Source organism: Egretta garzetta, unplaced genomic scaffold, assembly GCF_000687185.1.
Source record: "Egretta garzetta isolate BGI_Z169 unplaced genomic scaffold, ASM68718v1 scaffold4, whole genome shotgun sequence".
Classification (NCBI taxonomy): domain Eukaryota; kingdom Metazoa; phylum Chordata; class Aves; order Pelecaniformes; family Ardeidae; genus Egretta; species Egretta garzetta.
Genome location: NW_009259329.1, coordinates 336,898 through 351,573, shown reverse-complemented (window position 1 = coordinate 351,573; position 14,676 = coordinate 336,898). Strand labels below are relative to the sequence as shown.

General features: G+C 51.6%; 1 protein-coding gene across 1 annotated transcript in view; it reads right to left on the bottom strand.

Moving 5' to 3' along the window:
• Nucleotides 1–10,289, bottom strand: part of ATCAY (ATCAY kinesin light chain interacting caytaxin) — a 10,866-nt gene extending 577 nt beyond the window's left edge. Inside the window, exons 1-12 of the mRNA XM_009636734.1 lie at nt 10,213–10,289; nt 5,892–5,956; nt 5,317–5,538; nt 4,435–4,620; nt 3,645–3,747; nt 2,964–3,095; nt 2,486–2,572; nt 2,288–2,342; nt 1,932–2,044; nt 1,631–1,666; nt 774–809; nt 1–31 (exon numbers count right to left, since the gene is read on the bottom strand). Of these exons, the coding sequence (XP_009635029.1) occupies nt 1–31; nt 774–809; nt 1,631–1,666; nt 1,932–2,044; nt 2,288–2,342; nt 2,486–2,572; nt 2,964–3,095; nt 3,645–3,747; nt 4,435–4,620; nt 5,317–5,538; nt 5,892–5,956; nt 10,213–10,289 (1,143 nt within the window). The remainder of the gene's footprint in view (nt 32–773; nt 810–1,630; nt 1,667–1,931; nt 2,045–2,287; nt 2,343–2,485; nt 2,573–2,963; nt 3,096–3,644; nt 3,748–4,434; nt 4,621–5,316; nt 5,539–5,891; nt 5,957–10,212) is intronic.
• Nucleotides 10,290–14,676: the final 4,387 nt, after the last annotated feature.

Below are 14,676 nucleotides of genomic sequence, written 5' to 3'. Positions count from 1 at the left end.
TTCTTGATCCTCTGCTGGGGGCACGGGCCTGCTTGGAAGAGAACCAGAAAAACAATAAGTGAATCTCCACCACAAACTAATCGCCCTCTCTCTTGGCCCTGAGGTCCCATTTGTTTCTCAGAACAATTTAGACTCATCCAATGGACCTTGGCAATTTTGATCAAAGCTCCTTTTTCTCTGGGAAAAGAATAGCAGAAATATGCACTGTTCCCCCTCGGGAGCTGGTTAGATAGCATAAAAAAAGAGAGGCTATATCACTCTGAAGCAAGCCAAAACCAGGCCAAATTATCCTGGTGTAGGATTTTGACACTGTCTTCCAAACCTCCCTAGAATTTTCCTTCCCATCTAATGTTACAGCCTCATGTCTTCCTTTACGCACACCCAAGATGTGCCTGACAGCAGTATTTGGCCCTCTGCATCGCCCCGTCATGCAAATGCTACATCTGAATGTCAGGGGAAGGTTCCCCGGTGCTGGCACCGGTCCATGACCGAATGGGTTCGCTAGCTTTACAGCGGTAAAAAGCAGCGTCAGGAATCCATTCGCATAGGTGAAGGTCAATAACATCACAAAAGCACTGGCATAGGGAGCTCTTAGGGAGAGGAGAGGCTTTATCAGTTCCCAGACACTTGAGAAATGTCCTGTTGGGTCCAAACATCTGAGAGCGCAGAGCCTGGCTCCCCAGGGGCTGCTACCACGCAACAGGGCCATTCTCCTCACCAAAGACTGTTCAAGCTATTTTGTAAGTGAAAGATAACTAAAAAAGAGTAGTTACCTTTCCTTCTCAGCCATGTCTTGCTTCTCTTCTGCCCTGTAAATGCAAATCACTTTTGAGAGGCGAGCAGTGTGAGAGGGTGGAGTATCAAAGGCCTTTCTAGGGAGATAGCTGGGCCTGGGGCTTACAGGTCTGATCAGAAATTACTTTTAGCTTCTTGTCCCCGTGATACACAGCCTTGATAATCCTGATGCTCTCGGGGTGCCTCTGTTGGCCCTAGAGGGAGGTAGCTGTCTAACTCGGGCTGGACGACTCGCTGTTCAGCAGCTAATGAACCGAATCCTCCCAAAGTGGCATCTCCCATTCCCTTCACCAGCACGAGGAGGTGGTACTATAGCACATCGCTCTTGCGCTGACCCAGCCAGTCTTTCCTCTCTCCGTGATTGCCTTTTGCTTTTACCAGAGCTGACCGTTATCACAGTTTAAGGCCAGCACTTCTAACCTAAATCACCAGTGATGGACCGGGTCTAGAAAATGAAACAAACCAAACTGTAAACCAACGGCCCTCTTTATGCCACTCCAGCAGAACGAAGTGGCTTTAAAAATAAGCACTAGCTCTCATTTTAAGGTCAGTTTGCATGGTCATATGGGGAAAGTGTGCCATTTTTATACATAGAGCCATTTCTGAAGACCTTTGCTAGCACATCTGGTGCATGCTCAGGATGTGCAGTTCTATGGATAAATAGCCTTTTAATCAAGCTTCTCCTCCCTCCTGCAGCTTTTGCTTATTTTGAGAACATCGGTAGAAAATAAGTGTAGGCTGTGTGGGCTATCAGGGCAGGAGGAAAACAGAATTGCCTGGTTATAACACAAATAATGAGGAGAGAAAGCACAACATCCCCCCAAATTAATTTTACCTTTCTTTTCTGGCCTTGATCCTCTCTTCTTCAAATCTGCAACAAACAGGAAACATTCTTAAAATGTCCCCCTGTTCACTTCTAGTAAAATACAGTGTTTGCTCTGAAGATGACAGAAGCTGCAAACTAGCACAGTCTGCAGGCTCTTGCTTGGCACCAGTGTACCAGTAAGATAAGCCTTGCACCAGGCTCTGCGTTTCCAGTATGGGGATTTTGACCCAACAAAATATCCTGCTACACAGGGTTTCTGTCCTGCACATCCTCAGAGCTATGTCTGCCCCAGGGTCGCTCTGATACTCACTGCAAGACGCAGTCTGGAATCTGTACGTGCTCCATTGGGATAAGTTGCTCCAGTTCCTCCAGGCTGTGAACGTACTGGATCTTATTGATAAACTTCTCATTCCGATGCTCTCTCTATAGGAAATCAGAATTTTCCTGGTGGAAACGGGGTGTTTTGCATCTCTGTATCCTGTGTAGCCTCAGCGTACCCATCTCCTCCCCCCAGTGCTAACATGCAGATGACTAAAAATTGTGGTGAGTACGTTACTGTACCTCACCTTGCTTTGACCCTCTTCTCTCCATAGCTGTAGGAGGGAAAAAGGACCACCATTCCCACACTTCCCAGTAAATCTTTATGCCCTACCCGTTGGGACAAACTTTGATCTGGATCTGGACCACCACAGTGTCTCCTAAAACCACCTCTAGAGTCGTGCTTGGAAGTATCAAAGAGATACAGGACAAATGATGAACAGCCTGACCTTGGTCACTACTAGTTAAAGGTGAGATTAAGATCTAATTAATGAGATTAACCTTCCATTCCCAAACCAGCCGAGTTTGGGAACATGTTCTATTTACCTGATGAAGGGTCTCGATATAGCCAGCACCGTCCGGATGAACCACGAAGGATGGACGATTATCAGTGCTTTGAGGTTTTTACGCAGCCTGTGGAAGAGCCATGGGACAGAAAGTCAGATTCAAAGTACCTTTTCTTAAACTCACCTGTAATGTGTCAGGGCACTAATAAGTGTTATGATGCTCACCAGCCTCAGCTGCGTATCTCCAGACAAAAGCCATGACCTTAGGAATCCTATTTAAGCTCAGACTCGGCAGGCTTGGGTGCTGTATTAGCCTGATCTTTGTGAAGGTGCTTGTGAGGGAAGGGGGGAGAAGAGGTGATGAAGGGAGCCTGGAGTAAGTCAGAAAGCTGTGACAGAGGAGGGAATTACAGCATGTGAGGAGGCAAGTGTGGCCGGGAAGATGGCGGGGAAGCGCTAGAAGAGCTGTGGGAAGAGGGCCGGGAAGAATGAAGATGCAACACCAACAGCCTTCTCACCTTCTGTCTATCATCTGATAGCATTTCTTCAGCCAGCCGAGGCCTGGCATCCTCCTCCGGGGTGTTGCTCCATTAAGGTACACAATCATATAGTCCTCAGCCACCAGCAGCTCCAAACTGCTGATCACGTATCTGTTGGGTGGTGATTAAAAGCAATGGGGACATGAGACTCAGAAACAGGTTCCTTGAGGTTTCTTCAAGTGCCTGTGTGTCATTCCAAAAGGCCTCCAGACCTTTTCTTTGTAGACCTTGGAATAGGTTTCAGGTTCTCCTGGCACCTCTGCAGGATGCCTAGGGGTATTCCTCAGGGATCACTGTGCGTGTTAGCATAGTGCATACACTGATGGACATCCCTGCACTGTTCTGCCTAGCAGTAGTATCTACCAGCTGTTCAGGGCTGTATGCGTATGCTCTAGCCTGGTTGTGAGTCCATCACTGGCATAATTAACACTGAATGTTTGAATGCTTTGACTTACTGGACTTGGATGCAAATGCTGCAGACAGTGTCTTACCCAGTGATGCTCGTTCCAGTCTGCAGCTGCACACTGGGTACATTTGGCCTGGATTCAAACTACTTCCAGCTGTGATTCCTGATGCAATGAATACATGGAAAATGTTTCCCAGAGCCCGAGTTACCTTCCCTGCCCTCCTCTCCCCCATAGACCTTGGCCAGCCACTTACAGGAAGAGATTCTCCATGATGTAGTGGTAATCGGCCAGGTTACTGTCCGGGAGATAGCAGGCAGCGAAGACAATGATGGCATTGAGACCTTCTCCGTAGTATCCTGGGAAAGAAAGACACAGGCAGCATCAATGACTCTTTCCAGGGGGAGATGCAAGAGTTGAAGGAAAAATAGCAGCAAAGATGTATTGCCAAATTTGGGTCCGGGATGGTTTTTGTGCCTCTAATCAGCTCTCGGTAAGTGTTTGTCCCTCTTGGGGACCTCTTTCACAATTAGATTTTGCTTCTGGTTTTGGCTAGAACATGTGGGGGGGGTTCAGGGAAGGAATTTGTGTGTGTCAAAGCACAGAGCTGAGAGCTTCACCCTGGGTCATTGCTTGGCTTTGCTCAGATTTTGGAAATGGTCACTGGCTTTGGATGTATTGGCCTTTAGCTGTGCCTCCCGAGACCGCTCAGGCACAGAGCTACAGCAGGGTTAAGCACCTGCGGTCCCTTCATCGCTGGCGATGCTGCCTGCACCCGGGGCTGAGGATCGGGGTATATTCAGTCTTGCTCAGAGCCAGCGTTATCCCTATTTTTGTTTATTGAAACATTGCTACAGTGGCTTTGCGTTTTTTTTTAGTGTGAGCTGGGAGCTTTTGTGCTTATCTGCCACGTAGTGGTATGAAACGAATAGCAATTTTTTTCCTTAAAGACAGTCAAAACAATCAGTCATGGCGTCCCCTCCAGCTTGACAAAGATGGACTGGAAGAAATCCACCGAGCCAGGATTAGGCCGCCCTCTCCCTCACCTCCGTGCGTCACCACTCTCATGTAGGGTTTGATCATCTGGAGGTCGATGCGGTGCTCCTGCTCTCCAATGATGACAGTCCTCCAGAGCCGCCCGTTAGTAGCGCTCCCATCTTCTGTCCCACCATCCCCAAACAGGTCTGCACTGTCCCCAGGCATGTTCTTGGCTGTGGCTACGGGAGTGTCATCTGGAAAAGGGACAAACATTTCTGCCTTTAATATAAGGTACAAAGAGGCTCTGCAAGAGCTTTGGCGTGCAATAAGAAGCAATAACAACTGCAGACTGAGGATCATCTGTTTCATCTGCAGCTTTGATCTGTGCAAGTTTGCGATTCTTAATAATCATTGCCGAACTGTGCTAAAAATGGGCTTAACATCTCATGCTGCCAAATGTCGGGCACCAGGCTTTTTGCTGGATCTTCCTTCAGATCCATCTATACTGGCTGAAGAGGGCACTGCCTGTGCTGGTTGTCTTCTGATCTGCTAGCAGAGCTGCTTGCGTGAGTCCTCCTTAGCCCGATTCAGTCAAAATCAGCCAGGTTAGCAAAGCCCACGTTATTCAAGATGTTTGAACATCCACGTGACAGCAGAGCCTAGCAGGCAGCACCTTCCGCTGGGGTGGTGGCTCAGCTGCAGCTGGAAAGGTGTGTGTGTCTGTGGCCTTATGCCTTATCCCAAATTATGGCTAGACTGGTGTTTGTGAGTCCCTGAACTACTACTGCCCACGCAGTGGAAGCACCGAGACTCCTGGGCTACAGCTGGGGTCCTGGTGGGGCAGATGTTGTGTGGTCCTGCTGATGGTGAGTGCTGTCAAAAGCGGTTAAAATGAGGCTAAAAAAAAGCCCCAAGCCCTGCAAACATTCACACCAAACAGGTTTTTTTACCTTCCCATTCCAGTTCGTTCCCGTTTCCCAGGAATTCGAGGGAATCTGTCTCATCAGGAGTTTCAATATCGTCCACATTAATGTCCAGGTCATCCGGTGTGTCCAGGAAGTCATCGGAGAGAATGGAACCTTCACTCTGGTCCAGGGAAATGTTGATTTCAGGTGCAACAAGTGTCTTCCGCTTACGATGCGCCCCGTTAAAGTTTAAAGTATTTGGGGGAGCTGGAGTTAAAAGGAAAATAACTGACAGGTTGTCCTCATCCCGTATCCTTAGTGCAAGACATGGGGCTTTCATTATGCACCTTTTGGGCTATGGGCTTGGAAGCTAAGGGTGATGGATCATAGCTGGGAGGTACTGCAGGTATGGCTGGGTAAAAGTGCCCACACTTCTGAGATACCTATTCCTCCCCCAGCTGCTTGGGAAAGATTAGCAAATTCAAATCTCTGCTGGTTTCCTTTCCCACATGGGAATTTTTGCGGCTACTCCAAGAGAACTGGCTTTCACCCTAACTGCAAGCTGCCCTTCCCATAGGCTTTTTTCCTTTGCACTCCTGATAAGGCAGGCTGGTACTTACAGGATGTATTCTCATCTTCTGTAGGGCTGCTCAGTGACTCCATCCCCGTCTCCTCTGGGAGAGGTCTGCAGGCAAGCCAAGATACAGAGGTAAAAAGACAGGAGATAACAGGCGATGTTTAGGAGAAAGTCACTCCATGGTGGACAGTGGAGAGAACTGGGGACATCAGGGAAAACCATGCAGCCCTGGGTGTGCTCTGCCCTTTCCCTTTTGCCTGTGAGCTCAGCCTGAGGGATACCCTCAGGGGACTTGCCCAAGAGCAGCCCAGCAGCCGTGCTTTCTTACTGGAGCACTGTGCAATCCCTGGTCACCTCCAAACTGTGCCTGCATTTACACCTTCCCCCCCCAATACATCTCTCATTTGGTCAAGAAGCTGGAAAACTCCAGCCAGGGACAGGGGAACAAACTGCATCCCCAGAAGAGCCTGGTAACGTCCTCCTCCTCTCCATTTTATCCCCATTTTTATCTCTGTCAGAAGTTTGAGAGGCAGTGCCAAGCTCTAGGGCTCTTTATCAAGGGTACCAGGGAACATCTGCCGTTGCCTTCTACCACAAGCCCTGGCTGCAGCAGAGCAGAACTTTGTCCAAAGCAACTGCCACCACCACCTCTGGCCAGGAGGCAGCTGCCTCGCTCGATAGTGACCTTGCTCTGGGGCAGGCAGCGTTCAAGGCGAGGATCAAACCTGAGGTGTGATCCCAGCGTTGTCACCCCCTCCTCACCTCAGCCCCCATTTGACAGAAGCTGACAGTGATACCCAAACCTGGAAGCAGGCTCATTCTGAGCTAAGGCCCAAGCTCCAGCACTCAAACCCATATTTTGGAGCCGAAGGCTGACCTACGTTCCCTTCCTTGGTCAAGATTTGCACCTTCTCATGCTTGGCTCCTGCACCCTCTTGGTATAAATCACCATGCCTCCTGACGGAGGCTAGAAGCATCAATTGATTTAAAAGCTGGCTTTCCTGTGCAGATGCTAATGCCAAATCTTATTACATGGCTGTCGCCCTTTGGAAGTTGCTGGAGTTGCTCCTGACCCGTACTGGGGGAGGTGAAGTCAGAATCTGGCCCCCAGTACTGCGGCGAGGCACCCTAGCTGGTGGCTGAGCAGCACTCTGCCCACCCTGAGCTGGACGCTTTCTGAACATTTTTTTCCCCCTTAATTTGAGCTGGGACTTGTGCCTGTCCCCTGGCATTAGCTGGGTTTTTGAAACATCTTGTGCAGCAGCCCACCAACCTCATGATAAGTTCTTGATATCAACGGGCTGTTTAAAAGGGACCTTCTGAGCCATTCTTGTTTCACCTGCCCCTTGCTGGAAGCTCCCCCTCAACAGGGGGAAGAGCTCAGGCCTCCAGGTGTAAAATCCTGGGTGCTGGGACAGCTCTGGGGTGAAATGTGGGGGGAAACCCCACCGGTTGTAAGGCAGTGCTGTAAGAGTGGGGATGGGACCGTGCATGGGGCTGGTGTCCAGCAGCTTACAGTCCCATGATGGCAGGGAGGGAGATGGTGGGGACTGGTGCCTCCGAGTCCGCAGGAGGATACAGCCTGGCTCTGCCCTACAAAGGCTCCTCTTCCTGCTGCCATGACACCAGAGCCACCAGCCAAATTAAAGCCTATAAATATTTAGATTAAGGGATAATCCTCTCCGAGCTGGTTGTTGTATATTTATGAGAGTTGGAGACCTGATCAAAGGCTCTTGCTCCTTGCTCGCTTGTGCAGCACCCGGACCCCGTGGGCTGCCACGGTATTCCTGAGCAGTCAGAAAGATCCCTCTGCCCCCTCCAGCCTCTCCTCCTCCCTTTTGCTTTTGTCTTCAGCGGGGCCTGGCTGGTTGTTTATCTGCCTGTGAGCTGGCGCCTGGCACAACTTGGTGATACAGCATCAGAAGGAGGGGTGGGGAAGGCCCAGCTGTACCCGAGGACGCGCTGCAGTCGGGCACTCTGATGCTAGGAGTCATTTAAGAAAAGAATTCAGAAGTCAGAGGTGAAGAAAAGGGCTTGCTTACCTTCCCAAAGGATGCTCGAATCACTACCTCCCAGTCTCTCGTGTAAATTGTCCTTCCCAAACGCAGCTAGCCCCAGATGCCAAATTTTCTGAATGAAGCAGGTTTTCTAAGGGTCGGGTGCCACCATTTTGCTTTCTGCAGATAGCAGGCTGCCCAATTTCCCTCTATAAGCACCTTCTCTGGGGCCCCAACCAGCCCGAGCCTTCACCGAGGGTGATCCGATGGATGCGTGATGGAGTGAGCATGCTCCTGCATCCGCCCCGCGGCACCGCTACAGCATCATTGCAGGACAGCACTTGCACAAACAGCTGAGACAGACTGTCGGCAGGAGGCTAAACCTTCAGGGAGCAGCAGGAGGGGGGACCCTTTCCTCTCCGCTTCCTCACTGCTTGCTCAGTGCCTTGGCTTTGCACCTCTGCAGCCTGCGAGGTAGGAGCTTGTTCTGCAGATCAGCTGCTCCAGGAGGGATGGGAATGTCGCCCTGTGTCCTTAATGAGCAGCTGAATTCAGTTCCCCCAGCCCAGATCTTTGCCTAGGATATGTGATTTTTTTTTTTTTTTTGGTAGCAATGTTGGTTAATCACAGCTAAGCAAAAATAGCTATGCAGCAAATCATCTGCTAGAGAGCTACTGTCCCACATGCAGCAGCTTCTGCCCTATTATTTTAATGCTTCTAGGGGAAAATGCCTTGAAAATGATTATTTATTTATTTTTAATGCCAGTTAAACACAGTTAGCATCTGCTCATTTGCCTAGTGGCTGTTTGGGCTCTATTTCACTTGCATCAGTCCTGATTTCATCCCTCTGCAGCAGTCTATCGGCAGGCTGGGGAGCTTGCCTTGGTCACATCCCTTTGCCTCTCCCTGTGCTTCATTTGCCAGGCAGGAGTGATGGTGCCCGTGTTAGGTGGTGCTGAGGGCTCTCTGCATTTCTTCAAATGCCCCTTGAAGGCTGGACTGCAGCTGGGTAAGTTTGCTGCGTGCGTGGCAAGTGTGAAACGGAGCCTGGCAGCTCCTGCTCCACCATCATGGTGTGGGTTAGTGCATAGGTGTCTGGGTGCTAGAACAGCTTTGTCCCTAGATTTTCTAGGGAGCCTCGGGTCAATGCCTTTGCTCTCCGTACCTTGCCTTGCTCTCTGTACCTCGCCTTCCTTTCTACTCAGTTAAAAGCTTGTCATCACGGCACTCTGGGGGAGCCTTAGGTTGGCAGAAGTCCATCAGCCCAAACCTCTGCCCAGCTCTGCTCTCAGAGGAAAGAAAAATCCATCCTAGAATCCCGAGGGCTTGGCTGAGCCCCCCGCGGGGGCGGGGGGAAGAAAAAGCCATGTCCTGGGAGCTGGGTGCTGGGCTGGCAGACAGAGGTGCTTAGATTAGCGATGCAGCTGGCCCCGTGATAAACAGAGCTAAGCTCATCCGCCGGTGCCGAGGGAAACAGGAGACCCTTTCTAGCCCCACAGGGGCTGTGCATGCCCACCCGCACGGCACACTGCGCCACTGTCTGCGAATACAGGGGCTCTGTGGGCTGCCGGGGCGAATTCCGCTGCAGCTGGCGCAGGGTGAGACAGCCCTGAAAACCCCCTCAGCAGCCCGGACCCCAGCTGCAGCAGGGCTTGGTGCTGGCCACGCTCTGTGCACCCCAGCGAGCTGGTGCTGGGCCGTGGGCTGTAGTGCTGGATGTGTGGGGCAAGGCTGGGGCGGGGGTGAGGGTGGGTGCACCCTTTCTTCGCGTGGCTGCAGGGAGTTCAGCGCACGCTGAGCTCACAGGGATTTTTTTTTTTTCAGCATTCCGTACAGTTAATGAAGTGCCTGTGAAGGTGAAAGCTGCCACTTTGGCACCCTCTGTCACCCACACGTCATTTCTAACAAGGTTTTGCAACCATTCAGATTCTGCACATCAGTGCCAGCGGTCACTGCATCCCAATAACTCTGCTTCCTGTGTGGCAAATTCCTGGCAAAGCAGCATTGCTCTGTTTGGGGAGACACTGCTTGATTCAGGGGCTGGCTGAAGTCCATTCCTCCCTCCCTGTATGCATCTATCCAGCCCTATATGCCTGCATCCATACATGTGAACCTCCCTGTCCTCCACACCCGGCTCCTTACCCTCTCCTTGGCATGCTCACAAGAGGGGTGCCAGAAGCCTCCCAAAAATTTTTAAGCAGAGCAGCCTTGCTACAAAAGCTCTGTCCTCTGGCTGGAATTGCCCTGTTGGAGTTAAGACTTCTGTTGCCTCCAGGGCTGGTGGGAGGGACCTGCATGCTCCATGCCCTGCTGGTTTCTTACAGGAAGAAATAAAGTTTTCCCTGGCTTTTTTTACAGGGAACAAACCTGGGGAAGTCCTCATCTTGCCACTCCTCCTTCACATCCACATTCTCCATCCGCAAAGTGGCTTCTGTGGTTCCCATCTTGCTCAGAGAGGGTCTGGCTGCACAGCGGTTCCCTCGAGGAAGGGTGCAGGCTGGAAGGAGGAAGGCGGAGAGGTTGGCATCGAGCATCACGACGGGGGAGCATTTAATCGGAATCGTTCAGGGCGGGTATGCTGATACCATGCTCTACAGGGAAGCAGCGCGATAGCTGCTTCTTTTGCAAAAGGAACAAGGCAAGGACATGGGGGTTTGTGGCTACTTGACACGCTTTGGAGAAGAAAGAGGAGGTGAGGTTGGCCCTGGATCAAAGCAACAGGTATAACTGCTCCGTTGTGGCCTTAGTCCTTCTCCCTGAGGGTCAGCACTGTCTGGGCTGATGCCCACCCATTTTCCCCTTGCTACTTCTCTTCCAATTCTAATCTCGACATTAACAAGCCCCTCTGCTGAGGGAAATGAAATGTGGCTGAAAGGGAAGAGAAGAAAGAGCTCCCCCCAGGCTGGTTTCAGGTTGGTTTGGCAGTAGCACTGGTTTCCATTTTGCTGGCCTGGACAGAAGTTAATGGCTTTTTGCAGAGAAATTCCTGACTGCTGCTGCCTGGTCTGTGCTCCATCCCCACGCTCGTCCCCGCACCCGGGGAGAAACGGAAGAGGGTGAGGAGGCCTTCGCAGGGGTGTTGAATGTCCTTCCACACCCCTGAAGAATTCACGTCTCTGCCTTGCTCCCAGGTAAACCAAAGCAGATGCCAAAAAATTGGAGCAGCTCAAAGGGAGGTGAGGTGGGTCTGCTGTTCCCAGTCTGGGCTTTCTCCTGCACTGGTATGAACAGGAGAAGTTCAAATCCAGCGAGCCTTGTTTTCACTCATACTAACACCCCAGCAGCGCAAGGGGCCCTTAGGACCATATATATTTTTTGCCTTCTCTAGAAGGTTCCCACGCTGCCAGCCCGCAGCAACCAGACTTTTGTACCTATTTCCCAGGGACTGCACCTGCAGCTCCTGACAAAGTCTGGCTGAGGGCACAGGACTGGTCCTTGCAGGACCAGCTCTGGTCGGAGAGAGCAGATACGCTGCTCTCAGCTGGGTGCTGCTGCACCTGAGCTTAGTAGCACCCGAGCCCGGAGGGGACAAGGTCAGGCTTTATCTTATATAGAACGTGTTCTAGTGAAACCAGCTCCTATGTTGGGCACGTGCATTAACCCATCCAGCACGGTTTTAAATGTTCTTCCTGAGCTCAGCCTTTACGCTGTAAATGTACCCAGCCTCTGGTTGGATAGTAACATTTTGGGGGGGATAAGGGACCTAGGGTGATTTCCCAAGTGGATGGGGCTTCTCTGGCTGTCCCCTGATGTCAGGGAAATCGGCATCTAGTGGAGTCTGACCCATTGCTATAAGGGTCTTCTAGAGAGCCAGGGCTTTTTCTGCTGCCGTTGGAGGGTTGTATTTGCAGAGGGTGTCGCTGGTGATGATCTGGAGGGAGATAAATCTGTCTGTGTGTATCTGCTTTAAAGGAATGAAGCTACGTAGAGGCCTGAGTAAATCCAGCATCCGTCTTTATTACAGGCGCTGGCAGAGATAGGAATCAGAGCAAATTGCTGGCTGGGAGCGTTGCAGGGCTCTCCCTGCCCCGTGTCTCTCAGCCTTTCCTCCCAGCACACACATCATGCATTCCGTCCTCGCCCCCATGCCTGGCTGCATGCGATGCCCATGACACGGCCACACATGTCTCCATTTTTTTTTTTTCGCAGGCAGAGGAGCTACCCTGGGGCTCAGAGAGACCCCACCTTCCCTCCCTCCTCCCCAGCGCTGTCAGCTGCTTTCTGCTAACCCTGAAGCATCATGGAGGGAGGAAGAGAAAGGGAAGACACTGAAGCAGATCCCAGGCTGGAGCCTGATAGTTCTCAATATCAAACATTGCCCAGCAGTATGGAAGCCCAGATGATGCTGTACTCACCGACGCTTGCGGCTAACGAGGAACAAAGAAGATCCTGCCTGTATCCCAGCTAGGCATTCCTCCTGAGGGAGACGGGCTGCTCAGGAGGTCCAGCGCCTGGATCGGGATGCAGATGTGTGCGGCTTTCTCAGCGGAGGAGTGTGGGGATGCATCTAGGTCGGCCCTTCGCCCCGCAGTCGTTGCTCTCCGATTTGGATGTCGTTGGGGGCGAGGGGGTGGGAATTGAGGGCAGTTATTTGTATTCTTCCATGGCTGCTGCTTCCTCTGCTGCCTCCCTCCCCTCCAAGGTATTTTATTATTATTTTCCGCTTGCAGCTGGCTAAGCCTCGGCTCTCTTAAGTCAGCTAATTGCACTGCTTTTGTGTGTGAGGAGGATGACGGTGGTGACAGGGAGGGGGGTGTTATGGAGGATGGGTGGAGAGAGGAGCTGAAAGCACCCCCCTTTCAGAGCCACCTCTGCTCCAATTGGCTGCGAGGTACCAAATATCTCCCTAAACTCTTCCTCCGGATGAGTGATGCTGCCGGGGGCTGAGCACACCGTCTCCTTGCTGCGTTCAGTGGGAGCAAGGGATGCCCATCATCCAGCGGGATCTGGTCCTGGAGGAGGCGTGGGAGGTGGGGAGGGGTGTGCAAAGCTGATTTGTACCTTAAACCTCAGGCACTGGTCTCGCTTCTGGTGCCAGGGGCTGTACAGGCAGACCTGACAGACGGTCATGGTCCTCCTTGTGCTGGGGGATCAACTCCTGTTCCTTGCTTCCAGGATGCCTGTAACTGCATTAGAGCCTGAGACCTTGGCTGGTTCCTTTGCAAATCTAAAAGTGAATGAAGGAGCAGTGATTTTAACCTGCTCCAGACTTTGGGCTCACATCTCTGCCTTCTTCTGCCTGGGCTTCAGCAAAACCCCCTTCCCTCTGGCTTGGGCCAAAGCCGCAACCCAGCTGCTGGAAGAGACAGGGTTAGTTTGTTGAAGTCTACCGTCAAAAATCCACCCCACCCCACCCCCCCGCCATGTTTGCATCGTGCAGCCAACGTGCTCAGTGCTGTACAAAGATGAAGTTTGGTCTGGTTTTAGTAGTGACCCCCCAGTGAAGGAAGTGTAAGGGTTTGTCATTTTCTTAGCAGAAATGGTCTGAGAGAGGACATCTCTTTTATTATATCAGCTGATGGAGCGGGACTGTGAGGTCTGCCTGTGCCTGCTGCCCAGCAGGGATTTTCCTGTTGCCATCCACTAACGATGTGTGTGATGTTTTTCAGGGCTGTTCAGCAGGCAGAGGGGCTGCGGTGATCTGGACACCAGGGCATGGTGGGGAGATGAAGGACTGCTGTGTGGTGGAAGCTGGAGTCTCTACCTATTGCACCTCTCTTTCTGTTACGGTAAGAACAAGGAGTCCTGGCTTGGTCCTGGCTCTCATGCAGCCCTCCCATGCAGCCTCGCCGCGGTGCTGGGGCTCTCCAGTGGCACCAGCTGAGGTCTGTGGGCTCTGGAGAAGGGCTGATGTGCTGTGCTGCAGGTAAAGTCACGGCTGCACAAGGCCCTGCTCCGGCACGCTGCCCACCTAGGACACACCACGCCTCTCCCATCGTCCATTCCATCCTTCTCCTGTAGCCGCGTGCCCCTGCTGGGTGCTCATGTGTCCCAGGTGTTGGGAATGGGGACCTTTGGTACCTCAGCAGGGTGACGGCTGGTGTCTAGCCCTTACAAATACAAGTGGCGTAGCTCCATGGGGACATTGCTGTTCTCATAGGATGAGTGGCTTGTGCAGGATGAGGTGCTGAGGACAGTATTTCCTCAATCCAGTGGATGCCACTGCAAAGAAAGCAGCACACATCAGTGCTAGCCACGCACTGACTGCTCCTAGCCACGTGTGTGGTCAGCCTAGTAGATTCTGGATCAGAGCTCAGGGGGATGGTGGGGTACCCCTCGCTCACATCTCACAGTTTGGGCATCCCTGTGGTCCAGGATACACAAGATACTTAGGGATGCTTTATATTTCTTTATATATGTTATATATTTCTATATTAGAAGCATACAGAAGATGCATGGGGACAGAAAGAAATGTCAGGAAGTCTGCAACGCTTGATGGCTCCAAAATTAATTAGCAAAGTCCACAGGGTCATCTCTAGTTAAGATGAATATCTGCCTTTTACCTTCATTTTTATATGAGAAATGCTCTTCTTGTGTTTTCCAAGGCAGTTTAAGCCTGATCGCATATGAGAGCATACCTATGCATACGACAGCATATGAATGCCATCTACTGGCTGCGGTCCCGGGCCTTGGAGCAAGTGCCCTTTTTCCAAACCCCATCCATCCGTCACGGAGGTATTTCATTGAGCACATACTGACAGGATGAGTTAGCCCATCTCTGCTTGCCAGGCCAACTGGTCTTGTTGGGAGTCTGCTTTCTTTAGGTACGCTGGGTTGTATGAAGTGAACATTGCACCAAGCTGATTTTCCAGCACTGCGATTCCTCTGGGA